General features: G+C 35.2%; 2 protein-coding genes across 2 annotated transcripts; one reads left to right on the top strand and one right to left on the bottom strand.

Moving 5' to 3' along the window:
* Nucleotides 1-71: 71 nt before the first annotated feature.
* On the bottom strand, nucleotides 72-4886 carry PAC1 (20S proteasome alpha subunit C1). Its single transcript, XM_086442523.1, has 2 exons — nucleotides 4728-4886; nucleotides 72-1054 (listed from the first exon to the last, which is right to left on the bottom strand). Exon 2 carries the CDS (start codon nucleotides 1040-1042, stop codon nucleotides 290-292), a length of 753 nt encoding a protein of 250 aa, XP_086298649.1. The 5' UTR covers nucleotides 1043-1054; nucleotides 4728-4886; the 3' UTR covers nucleotides 72-289.
* Nucleotides 4887-7720: 2834 nt separating this feature from the next.
* On the top strand, nucleotides 7721-15561 carry LOC147410975 (coatomer subunit epsilon-1-like). The gene is made up of 7 exons (XM_086442535.1): nucleotides 7721-7955; nucleotides 8068-8157; nucleotides 8596-8747; nucleotides 9954-10089; nucleotides 10167-10322; nucleotides 10501-10580; nucleotides 15210-15561. Exons 1-7 carry the CDS (start codon nucleotides 7794-7796, stop codon nucleotides 15301-15303), a joined length of 870 nt encoding a protein of 289 aa, XP_086298661.1. The 5' UTR covers nucleotides 7721-7793; the 3' UTR covers nucleotides 15304-15561.
* Nucleotides 15562-16578: the final 1017 nt, after the last annotated feature.

Consider the following 16578-nt stretch of genomic DNA (forward strand, 5'->3'; position numbering starts at 1 on the left):
CAAAAGGATATACTCTATCCCCTGCAAAGAAGGAAGTTCAAAGTAATTCTCTAAAGGTCAACATAATAGGATGCAAATACTAATATCTTCTCTTAACTGGGAAGAAAAAGTTCATTAATATTACGAGCAAATTATATAAAAGTACTAGACTGATTCAACAGAAAAAAAAATATGAAAATCCATCATATGTTTCAACAGTAATCCATTCCCACTAGACCTTCCAAGAAAACACAGAAGATAGTCCCAAACATGTCCTGAAACCAGAATTCATTGAAATGCGGTAGGTAACTCAAGAAGCATCAACAGCGGGTTGGGTCACTCCAACCTTCACCAACAACTTACTGAGGGACTCGGGTGAGCAAACTTGGTACTTGACCTCACCCGAAGGTGACAGGAATACTTCGGCCAGTTCGAGCTTATCCGAAGTTAGGCTAGTGCTGTCCATAGTCTTACTGAGCACCTTCAATGAAAGCTGAACCGCTTCTTCCCTTGTGATCTCATCCTTGTAATCCTGTTTCAGCATAGACTGTGCTGCTTGGTTATTTGCTCCTATTGCCGCAGCCTTCCACCCTCCATAATTCCCGCTCGGGTCACTCATGTAGAGCTGGAAGCCGAAATTCTTATCCCAACCTGCAAACAGAAATGAGACTCCAAATGGGCGGAGCCCACCAAACTGTGTGTATCCTTGCTTGGTATCACATAGAGATTGAACGAGTTGCTCAACAGGCATTGGCTCTTGGTAAGCAAAAGTGTAGCGCTGTGCTTGGACCCTAGCCGTGTTGATTAGGATGTTGGCATCAGACATTATCCCAGCCACAGCACAGGCAACGTGGTCATCAATCTTGTACATCTTCTCAGTGGATTTCGAGGTTTGGAGGAGCTTAGAAGTAACCTTCTTTTCGCCAACCAAGACTACACCGTCTTTGGATAATATACCAATCGCAGTTCCAGCATTTCCAATGGCCTCCATGGCATATTCCACTTGGTAGAGACGACCTTCGGGGGAGAAGATTGTAGTACGACTATCATACCTCCTAGACATTGTTAGATATCACTGCAAAAATATATATATATAAATAAATTAAATAAAAAATAGTAAATACAGAAAACAACTTATTAAAAAGAGTATATTGTGTAAAAGAGGATTCTACACAATCCGTAAGAAAATTAAACAAATATGAAAGCCACAAAAAATGAAACAAGAAGAGAACAGATGTTACAAGATCACCATCAAGAACTCGAACATCATTGAAATAGCATATTTTTCCAAAACAAACACTTAAAAGAAGAGTAAGAAATGATAAGCAGAAGACATTCAAAAGATGCACTTATTAACATCTCTATGAAGGCATGTCCACGCATAGCTATTCATAATTACTAGAGGAAAGGCACATGTGCCACACATGATTGACAAAGAATTAAGAGAGCTCTTCTCGGAAGATCTCATGTTATGATTGGAGTCGTTTAGTAGAATTGAAGTGTAATTGCTTTTTTTGTCGTTGTTATTTCTTTTTTATTGCTTTTGCCTTTCTTTTTCCACGTGTATAAGGATGGTTGCCTTGACCTCTTGTTCTCTTTTATCTTTATCTATTTCAAAAAAAAAAAAAAAATCAATCAAACAACTTCTGGCAGCCCCAATAATCAAACTGAAAGACCAAAATTCCACAGAAACAAAGTTGCCAGCTAGCTTAGTTGGTAAAGTCTATGGATGAAGATAGCATAGACCAAGATTCAATTCCGGCCATCATTGAGTTACTGATCTCATTAAAAACAGGTTTGCCAATATATTATAATAAAAAAAAAAGAGAGCCATAGAAACAACTTTAAAAATTAAAATGCCAAAAAAAGGAATATAATACGGCATAAAAAGATTAAAAATAAAAGAGGTTGAAATAATGCTCTATAACCTGTACAATTAACTTAGCTGAAAACCATGAAAATAGTATAATTTTTTTTTTTTTTGAGAAGTAAAATAGTATAAATTTTTTGAAGGTGTAAAGAAAAAGAAAGGCCTTTCAAGGCTCAAGTTTGAGATTGTCTTGCTATCCCAATATAGTTATATAGAGTGAGAGCTTGCCAATGATGAAGAGAGAGCAATGAGTGCTTGCAGCCAATATTGAGATCTTGATTGTGTGGGTGTGAGCGTGAGTGTGTGTGCAGAGAGAGGCCCTTTTAGTGATGGGAATATGGTTAAACAAGAGGGATAGGTACTTGAGTAGTAGAATATAAAGCCAACGTTACCCTTTAGAAAGGTCCAATATGTCAATCATGCTAATGTAACATCAATGAAATAAGAAAAAAAAACACACACACACACACACAAAAAATGTAAAAAAACCATGCTTTTGGCCTTACAATTAATACTAGTATATTAGTATATATATGTATGGGTAAAGCACAGGAAATACAAAGCACTGTTTTTAAATGCTAAGGTGTGAGACGAGGTGTTTCACTAGCCAAAGCCTTGGGAGCATGCATTTTTTATTATAAATAAATAGTTAACACAAATAAATAAATACAAGAATCAAGAAACAATTTCACGTTCCAAAGTTAAATATCCAAATCCAAATTCCACACTCAACAAAAGGCACCAAAAAAATGTGTGTCCCCTAAGGTGTAAGCTTCTTCAATGCCTCTTTTAGTAAGGTCGAAGCGTTTGAGGAAAAGGAGCCTTTTCTTAAAGTCCCGAAACACTTTAAGACAGCCTCACCTTGAGGCAATCCTCAAGGCATAAGCCACCAACGCCTTTGAAAACAATGATGAAAAGGTAAGACATTTAAATTATCGATTACAGGGTCAGATATGGATACATTGCCTAAGGTTAAGTAACACAATATCCAATCCAAAAACAAAAAAAAAAAAAAACTGGGTTTAGACACCGCATTGGGATATTGGTTCCAACGGATCTAGTGCAAGTCAGGGATTTGTGACTGATAAACTATTAGATTAATTCTCAATGGAGAAATGAAAAGAATGTCCAAACAACATTGTCCTTCGTTAATAAATAATTATTAATCAATAGAAACGGTCATCGAGAATACCTGCCAGATAGAGAGAATAAAAACAATCAAGGAAAAAACTACAAACTCCACACACTCTAAAAGATTGTCCTTTTTCTTATTTGATTGAAAATTTAAAGGCTTTTGGTTATCTTCATCAAATAAAGCAAACATATAGATGGGAGTGGGTAAAACTGGGTTTCCCAAATCCAGTCCAATAAACATAAAATTGGGTTTGGATCCTCAATCCTCATCAGATCTGGATCAAGTGGGCCAACTATTCTATTACTCCTGAATTGACCTTGATCTGACCAGAATCTGATCCATTGACAGTCCTACACTGTTTCATCATGTGTACATCTGCCATGTGTAATTATATGTGTGACAAACAAAGTTGGAAAAAGGAACAGCAGGAACTTAAAACCACTCTAGAGCAAAATTACAGCTTCAGTAAAAATTTGATAAACTTGCATACATCACATTCTTAGAAATCTACAAATCAAACAGTGAAGAGTGTGCGACTTATAAGGTGCCCTTGTAGGTGATAAATTGGTGGTGTTCCCTAGATGTCTTTACGATCCTGATAAAGAAAACCCTACCAGATGGAATATTGTTAAATGTTTGATAAGGCATAAATAAATAAAAAGTTGGTAGTTGCAGCAACCAATTCAATTTTATTTATTGACAAGTTCTTGGCAGTCTCATATTTGTATTGTTTGTTAATAGTATAGACACACTATTATTATAGATATATAAGTTAAAGAAACTGAAAAATTATTTTGCTTTGTTTACCCCAAAGAACACGGAGAAAGATCCTCCAAAATTAATGCAAGAAAAAGCTTAAAATTGAAACATCTGCTGCTGATTTAACTTCAAGCATACTACAATCACTGCCACAAAATTCACTAATTTTTTCCCAAAAATTAGGAAAAGTTTGGCAAATAAGGGGTTGCTCGATTACAAAAACAACAAATTCTGACGTCAACCTCTCTCCATCTCACGAAAACTAACTCAACAATGCACCTATGTATTGCTTAAAAACAACATTCTTATAATCCCAATTTTTCTGCATCTTTCCGAAATTAAACTGAATTTAATACCCCACCGAATAATTGCTGAATCCGAACTTGGTTACTATGAAAAAACAACCCCAATGTCCACTACACTTGAAGATCTGTAATAACAATTATGGCTTTCTAAATGTAAGAATCTAAATAAAAATTAACATCACTCACGCCTAAATTGCAATCCTCTTATGAACCAACCAAAAGTTTGGATCAACTAACCTATAAGGAAGTTATACTGATTAAGATGAGCATGTAAGATGTTTGATTAACATTTTCAGTACAACAAATGAAACCCACGTCTTTAAACTGCAATCCAAAGGCTTCAAAACAAAAACCCACAATTCTAAAAATTATGGAAATCTAAAAGAGTTATCACATACCAAGATAAAACAATTCAAGAAGAAGAAAACAAGTAATTTGAATTAATTTACACAATAAATCCAGATAATTAAATAGAAATAATTACATTAAAATCCAACTTTCTACACAACACGTAAAACATGAAGCAGAGGGACAATATGTATCACATCTATGAAGAAATCAAAGTTTCGGATAAATGAAAATGAAGAACAAAAACCCTAGATGCAGAAAACCTAAAAACACACCAACAATGTATAAAGAGGGAAACAAAAGAAAGATATTAGAGAAACCAGATGCGTACCTGAGAGACAAATTAGGGTTCGAGTGGAAATCTTCGGAAGAGTTTTTGCGTTGTTCGCTTTGATGCTCTTTCGATTTGGGGAGGCTTGCCTTTTGTACACTGGGCGTCTACTTCTTTTGCAAGTCTGTTGGTGTGGAAAGTGGTGGTGTTGTCCTCCTTAGGGTTTAGACCATTGGATTGTTAGTAAATCCGATAAATTATCCAACGGTCAGATCACGTGGTTCTAAACTCGTCCAAATTTGAGACGAATCGGCCGAGTCATCTCGTTTTCCAGACAACCGAGCAGAGTCAATGTGAATTATGGATTGTAATTTTAAGCTATGTTTCCCAATTCATTGCTATTAATCCAAATCACAAATCAGTACGAAGCAAATCAGTTCACGGTAGGGTTTGTATTGGATTCGTAAAATCAAGCAAACCATGAACCCATTGAATTAAAATCAAGCAAACCAGGAGCCCATTGCATTTTTGCTGTGTTCGATGAACAATAAACCCCAAAGAATTAATTTCAGTAAATCAAATAATGTTTTAATTAGTTCGACTATGTGAAAAAATGAGTAAATTTGACACTCAAATCCATTGCATTTATCCCTTTTCACATAGTGTTTAAAAGGATTGTGTCGAAGTCACCCCTTTTTCAGATGTTGTTTGATGAACCAAATCAATTTATTATATTTTTTATATGGATAATGCTAAAGTAATATTAAAATGTACATTTTGAGAGACATTTTTTATGTGGATGTGTGCATTTCAATATTACTCTAGCACAACTCTTTTTGTATTTAAAATTTAAATTATTTTTATTTAACTTAGAATTTTTTAACATCATAATTATACTTTTATTTATATATGCTCAAACGAATCAAGTTAGCATACCGATCTAGTAAACCAAAGCGAATCAAGAAACGAATTGTTGGCAAATCACAAACCCCAAACCCAAATTTGAATCAAGTGAACTGGTGAATCAGATAACACAGATTTTAAGTTTTAGAATCCTGTTCAATTGTTCCTTTTCTATGGCAAAATTGGTGTCTATTTGACATTTTTTTTTATAGGAGATTGAAGACGTTGAGGTGTGTGCTATAAAAAACAGCTTAGTTAAGAGCCTAACGTGTCTTAAACATCTACCAAAATATGTCACTGATAAACCGTTTCTATTATATAGGAAAGTTTTATTAGAAAAATATTTATCTAATTAAATATATTATGAATATTTTTGTAAGATATATAGCGGGTCGGGCAGATACTATTAATCCCTAGCCCAAACCAGATTTGATAGGCTGAAAATTATTGAGCCTTGTCATGGCAACGGGGTGGATTTACCTAAATCTGACCCGCCCCGGTTATATTTTGAAGAAATAGTGTTGGCAAGGAGGTTTGATCCTGAGTACATGCATCTTACGCCATTCGTCATACCACTACGCTAGGTTGTAATTTGTCATTTTTAGTTTTAATATCTAAAATTGTAAAAACCCGACCAATATAGGTGGGTCGGGGCAGGGCAAAATAGTGATCCCGCCTATCCTATCCTTGCGGGCTCAATATAAAGGCCTAACCCTTACTTCGTCGGGTGGGCCAATGCTTGACGAGCTAGCAAGCTCAATTGATGCCACTAACTCTAAGGATGTAAATGGGTCGGTTCCTAAGGAACTTACGACCATAACCATTATATTTAGTTCGGTTCTGAGTCTAGTTCCAAAATAAATGGAATTGGAACCGCTAAAAATCCCAAGAACCCTTCATTTATGGTTCTCAAGAATCGAATGAGAAAAAAAGTTTTTCAAATCATTATAAATAAATAAAAAATTCTTTCAAAAATTAATATATTATCAACAACAATATTAACTTAATTATAATTTGTTATACTAAAGATAAAAATTAATGATTTTTTTTCAAAAATAAATATTTATCTTAGTTTAAAGTCATAAACTTTTGAAAGAGAACTCTGATGGATAATTTATGTGAAAAATTGAAGAATTTATAACAAGTATTATTTTAAAATAAAAAAATATCTTAAATTATCTATAATATGAAAAGAAATGACAAAATAAATTAGTTTCAGGTACTCGTGGGTATCTATTGGATAGAATCCTAACGGTTTTGATTCCTATCGATTCGATTTCATTTTAGATTTGGCTCTAATTAGTTCCAATAAAAAGGGAATTGGAACTCGTTCTTTGGGTTGAATCCTTCCAAGTTGCAAATCTCCCAAGCAACACATAAGGATTTTCTACCTGCACATCTCTGTTCGTTGACGTTCACTGCTTCACCCTAGCGCATATCGTTCCTGGCTAGGACAGTGATTTGTCAAAGAGAAGCAATGCTTCCAAGTCAAGCTTGGTCTGTTTATGCAGTTGTTTCACTCGCTTTCTATTCAAGGTGTGAGTTTGCCAGCCTAATTACGACCAGAGACTTGAAGCTCCACTTGCACCTTTTAAGAGAGTTTCCATTCACTCCTTGCTCGCCTTACACTCTGAACTTGAGCTCCCTTGAGTGATCTCAAACTACAAATCAATGAAGAGACTTCACCGAATTGTTGAAGGAAGACATGAAATGAATTGACAAAAAAAAAGAAAAAAAAAAGAGAGAAGTTGTAACAAAAAGAAATAGTATTAGGATCATTTATCTTATATGTGCAAATCGAAATCAGGTATATCTTTACCCGAAGTCAAGCATAAACTTAAAAGAATTGAAGAGGCCTATTCACGAACAAGAAAATTACATCGTAATTTGGATTGGATTTCGATGAAACAATACATCAATGAGAGGTTAGTTCGATAAGTTGAGTCAATTCTTTTTTAGAGCGAAGCGAAAACTCACGATTGGATTTTGGTTAAATAGAGGTACCCATTGACACCCCTAACTAACTCCTAGCCGTCCAGAGAAAACATCAAACTCAAATCGTCGAGCGAGTTCAATGATTTGTCTCCTATGAAACGGGATGAGTCAACGAGTCCACTCACAGAGGGTGTGTTAAAACATGCTTGAAAGTTGAAACTGCATTCCACAATCAACCATCGTAGTCTCTCTCTCTCTGTACAGAAGTTGGAGAATCAGAACAAATCCATGGCGTCTCCAGATCATTTGTTCGGTCTTCGCAACAACTTCTACTTGGGAGCTTATCAGTCCGCCATTAACAACAGCGACGTTCCCAATCTCTCTCAAGAAGACTCTATCGAGAGAGATTGCCTCGTTTACAGATCTTACATCGCCCTTGGAAGCTATCAGGTCCTCTTCTATCTAACCCTAAACCATACAATTTCATAATAGATTTGATTCTCTCTTTCTTTCTCTCCCAAAAAAATTGATTTTTTTTTTTTGTTTTGATCTTTGTTTGTAGCTTGTGATCAATGAGATTGATTCGTCGGCACCTACTCCTCTCCAAGCAGTCAAATTGCTGGCCTTGTATCTCTCCGGTCCTGAAAATAAGGTCGATTTCTTCATTTGATCTATTTCATGTTCGAGATCTACAAAGTTTGGTCAGCTTTGGTTAGTTGATTTGATTAGATCTTGATTCGAATTTTATTTTAACTGTAAAACCCTAAGACACCAAATTCGATTGTGAGATCCGACTTTTTTTTTTGGCATTTTTACCGCTATAATTTGTTGTTCTTGTTAAGATAATTGGGGAGAGTGGTTGGTTGAGTCGCATTCTATGAAATTTGATCGGTTGGTTTGATGAATTTTGCATAAAAATTTGAGATCTTTAGAAATTCTCTAACCATAAGTAGGATCTGTCCCTCAGCTTTAATTATCTCCAAATCCTGTAACATTGATTGTTCATATTGTGGTCGCGATAATTAGACATAGACATCGATTGGTGTTATGTGATTCACTAAATAGAGTATAATGGTTTTGAATTCTATAGGAAGCAACAATTTCAAGTCTCCGAGAGTGGTTAAGTGATGCAGCCATCGGAAACAATCCTGTTCTACGACTGATTGCAGGGATCATATACATGCATGAGCAGGACTTCAATGAGGCTCTAAAACATACCAACACCGGAGGGACTATGGAGCTGTTAGTGCTATTTATTATTTTAACATTGCGATTTTCTTGAATGTTTATGCCTAAATGTTCCATTTGAGAATCTCTATGATATGTTTTTTTTATCTGTATTAATAGATCAATGGGTTTTTAGAATTTAGCATTATGAGTCATAGTAATATTCATTTATTTGTTTTATAGATAACTCTCCATAGAGATTTTCCTTTTTTTAAGACTCGATAATAATGAACTCTCCATAGAATACCTCAATACATACAATTAAAATTTCAATTTTCTGTAATGGTAATTTATGAACATGATATTCTCAAATGGGTTCTTGTAAAACATGGCTGGTCAAATTATTTTTGCACGTATCAATGAAAGATTTCGTAAGGTCTCCACCACAATCATTAGGACATTATGCACAGACTCATCCTCACTATCGGGTTTTTACCCTTTTGTGTTCCCTATAATTTCTGTGAAATTTAGGGTAAAGCTTGTGCCTGTGCACTATGTTTTATGTTATTCAGTTGGTTTCTCTTTCCCTTCAAGCACCATTGATGCTTGTGCTTAGTGTCTTGGGATATCTAAGATGCATGTGCTAGTGTAAATGTTACCTTGTCCAATGAGTACTCGGGCAATTTCACATTTATGTGTTAAAAGGGATTTTCTCTTTTTTATTTTTTATTTTTTAAAGTATAGTTGTGACTGAAGTTCTTTTTTAGACTAATTCTTTTAGGATAATGCTAAAAATATAATTATGAAGTTCTTTCAAAATTTTCTGTTGGGTTCTTGTATCAGGTTTCTGCATTGTGCATTTGCTTTTCCTCTATGGATTTAGGTCGTAATTCTATTTTTCAACAACTATTGTACTGTTCTTGCATTTCCTCCTAGTTAAACGACTACATGGGGTTACCATGCTAATAGCTAAATGCATTTCCAGTTTTTTATGCATTCCTTAAAGTTAGGTTGTCTACATAACGTAATCTCTGGCACCTTCTCAAACGGAATGATGTGGATTATTTATTTACTTATTTTTATTGAGTTTAAAATTCTATGTAGCATTGATAACGTGGTATAGTGTGTATTAAGTTTTAATGGTTTACTTTTTACCCAGCACCCAGGCAAGAACCTTGATTACTGAAATCAATAATAAGTTTCCTTTTAAGGGTTTTTTTTTTTTTTTTGTCAATTTGTTCATTCTCCCAGGCCTAAAACGTGTTGCTTCTTCCTTTGCAGGCATGCACTGAATGTTCAGATATTCCTTAAGATGCACAGGTCAGATTACGCAGAGAAACAGCTTAAGATCATGCAACAGATTGATGAGGACCACACGCTAACTCAACTTGCTAATGCATGGCTAAACTTGGCAGTGGTATAGCCAGTTTTTTGCATTGTTTTATTTGAAAGTGATAGTGTGTTATAGCTAATAACCATCTTCCGTGATATCAGGGTGGTTCCAAGATACAGGAAGCATATCTCATCTTCCAAGATTTCTCTGAGAAGTATCAGATGACAGGGCTGATCCTCAATGGTAAGGCTGTCTGCTGTATGCACATGGGAAATTTTGATGAAACTGAATCTCTGTTGCTTGAAGCACTGAACAAGGCAAGCTTTAAACTTTCATTAACTTTCCTTCCATTGGGATTGTTGACACAGATTCTTGTACACGGTTTTTTTTTTTTTCCTTTTAAGCGTGGTTGTTGACACTTGGAAGAGCAGAGATGAGGCCTTTATATTTGTATGTGTGTAATTAAAAAGAGAATTAATATTGTGGTTGGTCCAGGATGCAAAGGATGCCGAAACTCTTGCCAATCTGATTGTGTGCAATCTTCACCTTGGCAAACCATCATCTCGTTACCTCAGGTAATCCATCAATGATAATATCTTCTTTTTTCTGTTGCTTCTATTGCCCGCACTTAGCTGTGAAGTTGTTTTTGGACCTTGTGAAAACATAGTTGGTTCTAGTTCTTAGCATGCTAACACACTTTCTGAAACATTTCTTAGCTTATTCAAATATTGTGTTTTCAACTATTACTGTATGATTTGATATATTTCACCTTGTTTAAATGTATTCATTCTATCTCATACACTTAACATAAGCTAATATATCCATCAACATATGGAAATAACTATGATGGTGTGTTGGCATATTTACCTAATGCAAGTTGTTAAAGATTTCCAGGAGTGAAGCCATTTGGACCATTGCTCAGATTTATTGCACTGATTCCAAATCATTTAGGAATTGATGACATCTGAAAATCTTAACTCAATTAGTCTGGTTGGGGTGGTGTACAAAATAGTATACAAGATGCTAATATCAAGATTTAGATTGTGATGGATGGAGTTATTGGTGCAGAGCAAGGTGCTTTCGTGAGGGGCCATTCTAGACAGTGTGCTCATAGCTAATGATGCATTGATTTGAGAGCTAAACAAGAATTCCAGGGATGGTGTGTAAAGTAGATATTACAATAAGTGTATGATCATGTCTGTTGGAATTTGTTGAGATACATGTTCCAACATATGGGCTTTGGGACAAGTGGACAGACAAATTGAATTATGAAATGCATTTCATCCCTTTCTTTTTCTGTCTTGGTGAATGGCAGTTGCGCTGGGTATTTTAAGAGCTCTAGAGGGTTGCGGAAGGGTGATCCCTTATTTGATTTAGTGGTGTAATCATTGGAAAGAATGAGTCGGAAAGCGATGCCCAGCTGTAACCTGTCTGATTTTGTTTCTTTTATCTTCAGTTTGATGATGAAACGTTGGTTTTTTGGATGCATCCATAAAGTAGCTTAGGTTTCTCAGATGACTTCTTTGTAGTTTTGAGGCGTAGTCCTGATTGAGAGCTAATTGGCTTAGAGTAAGATGTTTGGAATTGGGCTAGTTCCAGATCTTCCTTCTCTTGCCAAATTTCTAGGTTGTGAGGTAGCTTGACAATTTTTATCTCGGGCTTTCACACTTCTTGGTCTTGTTTGGTATTTCAAGCTGCTTTCCCTTCTCCATTTGAGCTTTGTTCAAGTCTTGGGATTCACTTGGATTTGCATTCTCAACATCAAATATTAGCCTTAGGAGTCTTACCCCGCTCGCAATTTGTTGGGAGATTTGGAAAAAGAGAAATAACAAAGTTTTGAATGGAAAGAGAATTGTGTCCAGGGCATAATTATTTCTATTTTGTTTTTTGTTTTATTGGTGCAAAATTTATGAGGAATTTAGATGGGTCTTCTTCAAGGACTTTGCAAGTAGAGGGGCTTGTTGTATTTCTTTTGTGTAGTTCTTGTTGATTGGGTGGTTTGTTGTTTTGGTCACCTCTACCATACTTTACTCTATTTTAATAGAATTTACTTATAGAAAAAATTGGAAGCTCATTTGGTCCTCAAAGAAATTAATGGTTTAGACTTTCGAATGATCAAGTTGGCTAATTTGGCATTTCTTAATAAGCGGCTATGGCAATTCAGTGCTGAGAAGGGTACCTTTGGGAAGAGAGTGATTGAAGTGAATTATGACTCCGATCAGATGGACTGTGATAGTTGTGATGTGAGGTCCATCTCTAGATGTAGGGTGTGAAAAGGAATCCTGAAAGTCCTTCTAGGATTCATAAAAAAATGTTAATCTTTTATGGTAGGGAGAGGCAACAAATTCAGGTTTTTGGAGGATTGTTGGTGTGACACATATCTCAAATCCTAATTTCGAGGTTTATATATAATCTCCTCTAAGAAATCATGTTTGATATAGAGATCTATGATTCATGCAATATCATATTTGTATTAGGACTTTAGGTTAAAGAGTAACTTTAATGAATTTGTCTATCACTAACCTCAATAATCACTTATCCAACTTGCTCATTGATCCATTGGAGGAGGATCGTAGGGCATGGTTTTAAAACCCGGTGTCTTGTCTTGGCGTCTCGCCTTCCATTGACTTGTCTCAGATGAGTTAACACATACATATCGTATTGATGTTTAAAAAATTGTAATTTTTTTCTTATCATATAGATGCTCAATAATAAAATCTTATTTTATATCGATAATAAACATTTAAAGCATAAAACGTATTAATAATTTTATATCAAAAACACATAACAGTTTGACTTGGTCTAGTGTTCAAAATATCGAATGAGTCATTAAGGCTCTTGGGTGAGTCGATGTGATAGATGATTCACATAGACCATCTCGCCCAATTGCCTTTGAAATAGGGATGACTAGCCCGACTCATCTCGGTATCAAATTAGTTCTAAAGCCATGTTGTAAGGTATGGGATAAGACTCGAAATGGTAACTTCTCTTTCAAATCTTTATATTGCCTCATCTATGTTGCTGCGTGGACTCTTAAGGTCCTTCCAAAGTACCTTTATTTTGTGGGAGTAGATCCTTTGTAGCACTTTTTCCCTGTAGCTCCCTGTAGCACTTTTATACAGTTAAGAGCCACGTGTACGAAACACCAAAATCCCTTCATTAAAAATTGGGAGTTCATCCATTTTCAAAGCCTTGGATCAAACTATAACAAGTTTGTTTTTAATTTTTAATTTTATTTATTTATTTTAAAAATTCGATCCATGACATGATCCTTCCATGGCTGAGGTGTTTTTTTTTTCAAAGTGGCGCTCTCTCAACTAGAAAAAAAGTGCTACCGGTAGCTACAGGAAAAAAGTGCTACAATGGATTTGCTCCATTCTTTTATTTGGTATGTTGCTTTGAACAACATCCTTACTTTGGACCACATCAATTGCTGAGGTATTCTTGTGAATTTTTGTTCTCTTTGTAAGGCTAGCGGGGTGGATGTCTTCAACATTCTTACCCACTATAGTTATGCATTGTCGATTTGGTCACGTTTCTCATCTTTGTTCAAAATGAACTGGAGTTTCCCTCTATTCATATAATCATTGTTTCAATCATAGCAGTCTTTGGTTTTCTTATCGAAGGAAAGGATTCTTTGGAGTTTGGACTCCTTTTGAGATTTGTTGGACCATTTGGAGAAAAATAATAATCACAAATTTAGAAGGGAAAGAGAGCGTAGTTTAGGAAGTCACTGTAATTGCTATTGGGTTTCTTTTCTTTTGGTGTAAAGCTCTAAGGTATTTAGAAGTGTTCTCTTTGAGGATATCTTGTTTAGATGGAATTGGGTGTGCTCCGATGAGCACTACGGTGTTGCTTTTGGGCTATGTGGTGTTGCTTTTGGGCTATGTGGTTTTTTAGTTTATTAGATTTTTATTTAATTGTTTCCTCTACTTATCAAGAAAAAAAAAAAAAGGTTTGGTGGGGCCAGTGTGTTTTACAACTGTAGCAATGACATACGCTGATACATTGCTTCCTTTTTTATTTTTTGACCTTTTTTTCTTTTTAAGAATGTAGCATTTGCAATGATACTAATGGAGCTGAATGGTGGGCCGTCAATAAGCATGCTGTTGGTTCTTAGAATGAGTGTAGTGGGATGAATTTTTTATATGGATGAGTTGTAAGAATATGAAAGACAATTAATATTAATTGCATTTGAGGGAATTTAGGTAAGTCTCAATGGGACATACAGTGAAGGAAAGTCAATTGAGATGGTTTGGCCATATACAACAAAGATCAATGATGGCATCATGAGGAGTGCTTAAGATGAAGGTTCTGAAAGGCAAGATGGCTGAAAATGAGAAAATATCTTAACCATATACCTTGATAGAAGATGTAGCTCAAGATGTAGTTAAGGAGTGAAAAAGTATTCATGTTGCTGAGCCCAATATTTGGGATAAGATGTAGATGACGATCATCTTCTACTCTTCATATCCAAATTACTTGGGTCAGCCACTTAAATCTTATTTTTCTCTTTAACTCTGTCATGAACAATATCTTCCAACTAGTTATGTTCATGTCTATTATCACTACCATCATCTATCATCCATGTAACTTTAGACGATGATGATGATGGTGATTCATGAAGTTTATGGACATGAAAAATTAGTAGAAAGTGTCTCTTATGAAAAGCAGTTGAGCATCTTAAAGATATTTTGATTTCTGTGTAGAAGATTGTTGGGGCATGGGTTGTACCTTCACAGAACTCTCTTTTTTTCTCCTAAAATCTCTGGGAAGCAAATAAAAAATAAATTATTTGTAATTATAAATGTTTCCATATATTATTTATACATTAAAAATAAGCAGCAAATATATCAATACTTTTTGCACAAAGAAAAATTGGATTTCCCAATGTAAAAGGTTGTTCACCATGGGTTGTATGGCACCTATTTACTTATTGTCCAGTATAATGTAGATTGCTGAAATTGGTACAAACCTATGATGATCAGGTACTTTATATCCCATTTTCATCTTTGTCATAACTCACGATATTTGACCATTATCTTCTAAGTACTTCACAGTTTGTTTACGAATCAGTATATTTGATGGATAGATATCTCCACATTTCTAGCTTTAAGAGATACCAGGTCATCAGTCACAGACTTAGTTTCACTCTTTGGCAAGGTTATTTGGAATGGCCACTTACATGATTGTGAATTTTGCAGCCAGTTGAAGTTGTCGCATCCTGACCACATGCTTGTGAAACGTATATCCGCCGCTGAAGAGAGCTTTGACAGAGCTGTTCAAACCGTTTCCTGAGAACCTTGTTTGTCAAGTTATGTCATTGGTTTGCGATAGAAAGGTGATTGATTCATGCCTTATCTTACTTTTTCAAATGTTATTTCTAGCAGCTCTTCCAGGCTGCATTTGGGTTTTCAATCCAAGCTCGAACATTAAAGAATTAATTTGAGTGATTACAAGTTCTAGTGAATGATGTAGCCAAAAGAGTTCATTTTGTGTTATTGATTGTAGTGTAATGATAAACCTTTCAAGTATTATGCGTGGTCTTAAAAATAACATACTTTTGGATTACTAGATTTACTACTCTGTTTTGCCTTCAAAATCCCAGCCTTTGGCTAGCACCCACGTTTTACCCTTATCTGGTTGATGACACATTTTATACGAGGGCACTGCTACTAGGGCTGTTAAATGAAGGTTTCCAATATTATACAACCGCATTCAAATCTGGAATTAAAATTTGGCATCGGAATGCAAATTCAAAATCTGATGAATATTATGAATCAATATCCGAATTTGATTTTATTGGGTAAAAGAAAATTTTGAAAAAAAAGAAAGTTGTACAGATATCATGGGCTTCTTTAGAAGCATTCTCTGGTCTCTATGCCTTCATCTTCGACTTTTACTTATAAAAAAATCTCGACACTCCTTTTGTCAAAATCATTTGTCTTGGACCTTTGATTTTTCATCTTTAAAATCAATCATCGACAGAGAGGACTCGGATAAGGTGATTTGGACTCCATCCACAAGGAGATTTTTCAATTAAATCAGCATATCAAGGCCTTGTTCTTTGAGGGCTAGATAAACAATGGGCACAATTTGTGTGGAACAACCAAGACATCCAAAGGCACTACTTCATAGTTTGGTTGGCTATGAGTGGAGGCATTAGAACTCAGAGTAGGCTTATACAAAGAAGTATCATAAATCATTCGATTTGTCACTTTTGTAGAGCGGCAGAGGAGAATGATGATCACCTCTTCATGGGATGTGAGTTTGTCAAGGAGCATTGGGGGTAGAATTCTCCATAAAATGAATTATAGAAGATCAGTCAGAGATTGGAACTCAGAACTTCAATGAGTGTGCGACGATTGTCCGTTGATACCATTAAGAAATCTATCTTTTGTGCTTACCTATATTAAATTTGGAGAGAAAGATGAAGAATCTTCCAAAATACCTTCTCTAATCCCATTCTACTGCTTAAAGCCATTGAAGGTGAAATTAAAGTTAGGTTTGACAACCAAGAGTTTTGGATTTGGATGTGTAGCACAATAGACTTCTTGGATAATTTGAGTTTCT

Source organism: Akebia trifoliata, chromosome 1, assembly GCF_017979445.1.
Source record: "Akebia trifoliata isolate Shusen 1 chromosome 1, ASM1797944v1, whole genome shotgun sequence".
NCBI lineage: Eukaryota > Viridiplantae > Streptophyta > Magnoliopsida > Ranunculales > Lardizabalaceae > Akebia > Akebia trifoliata.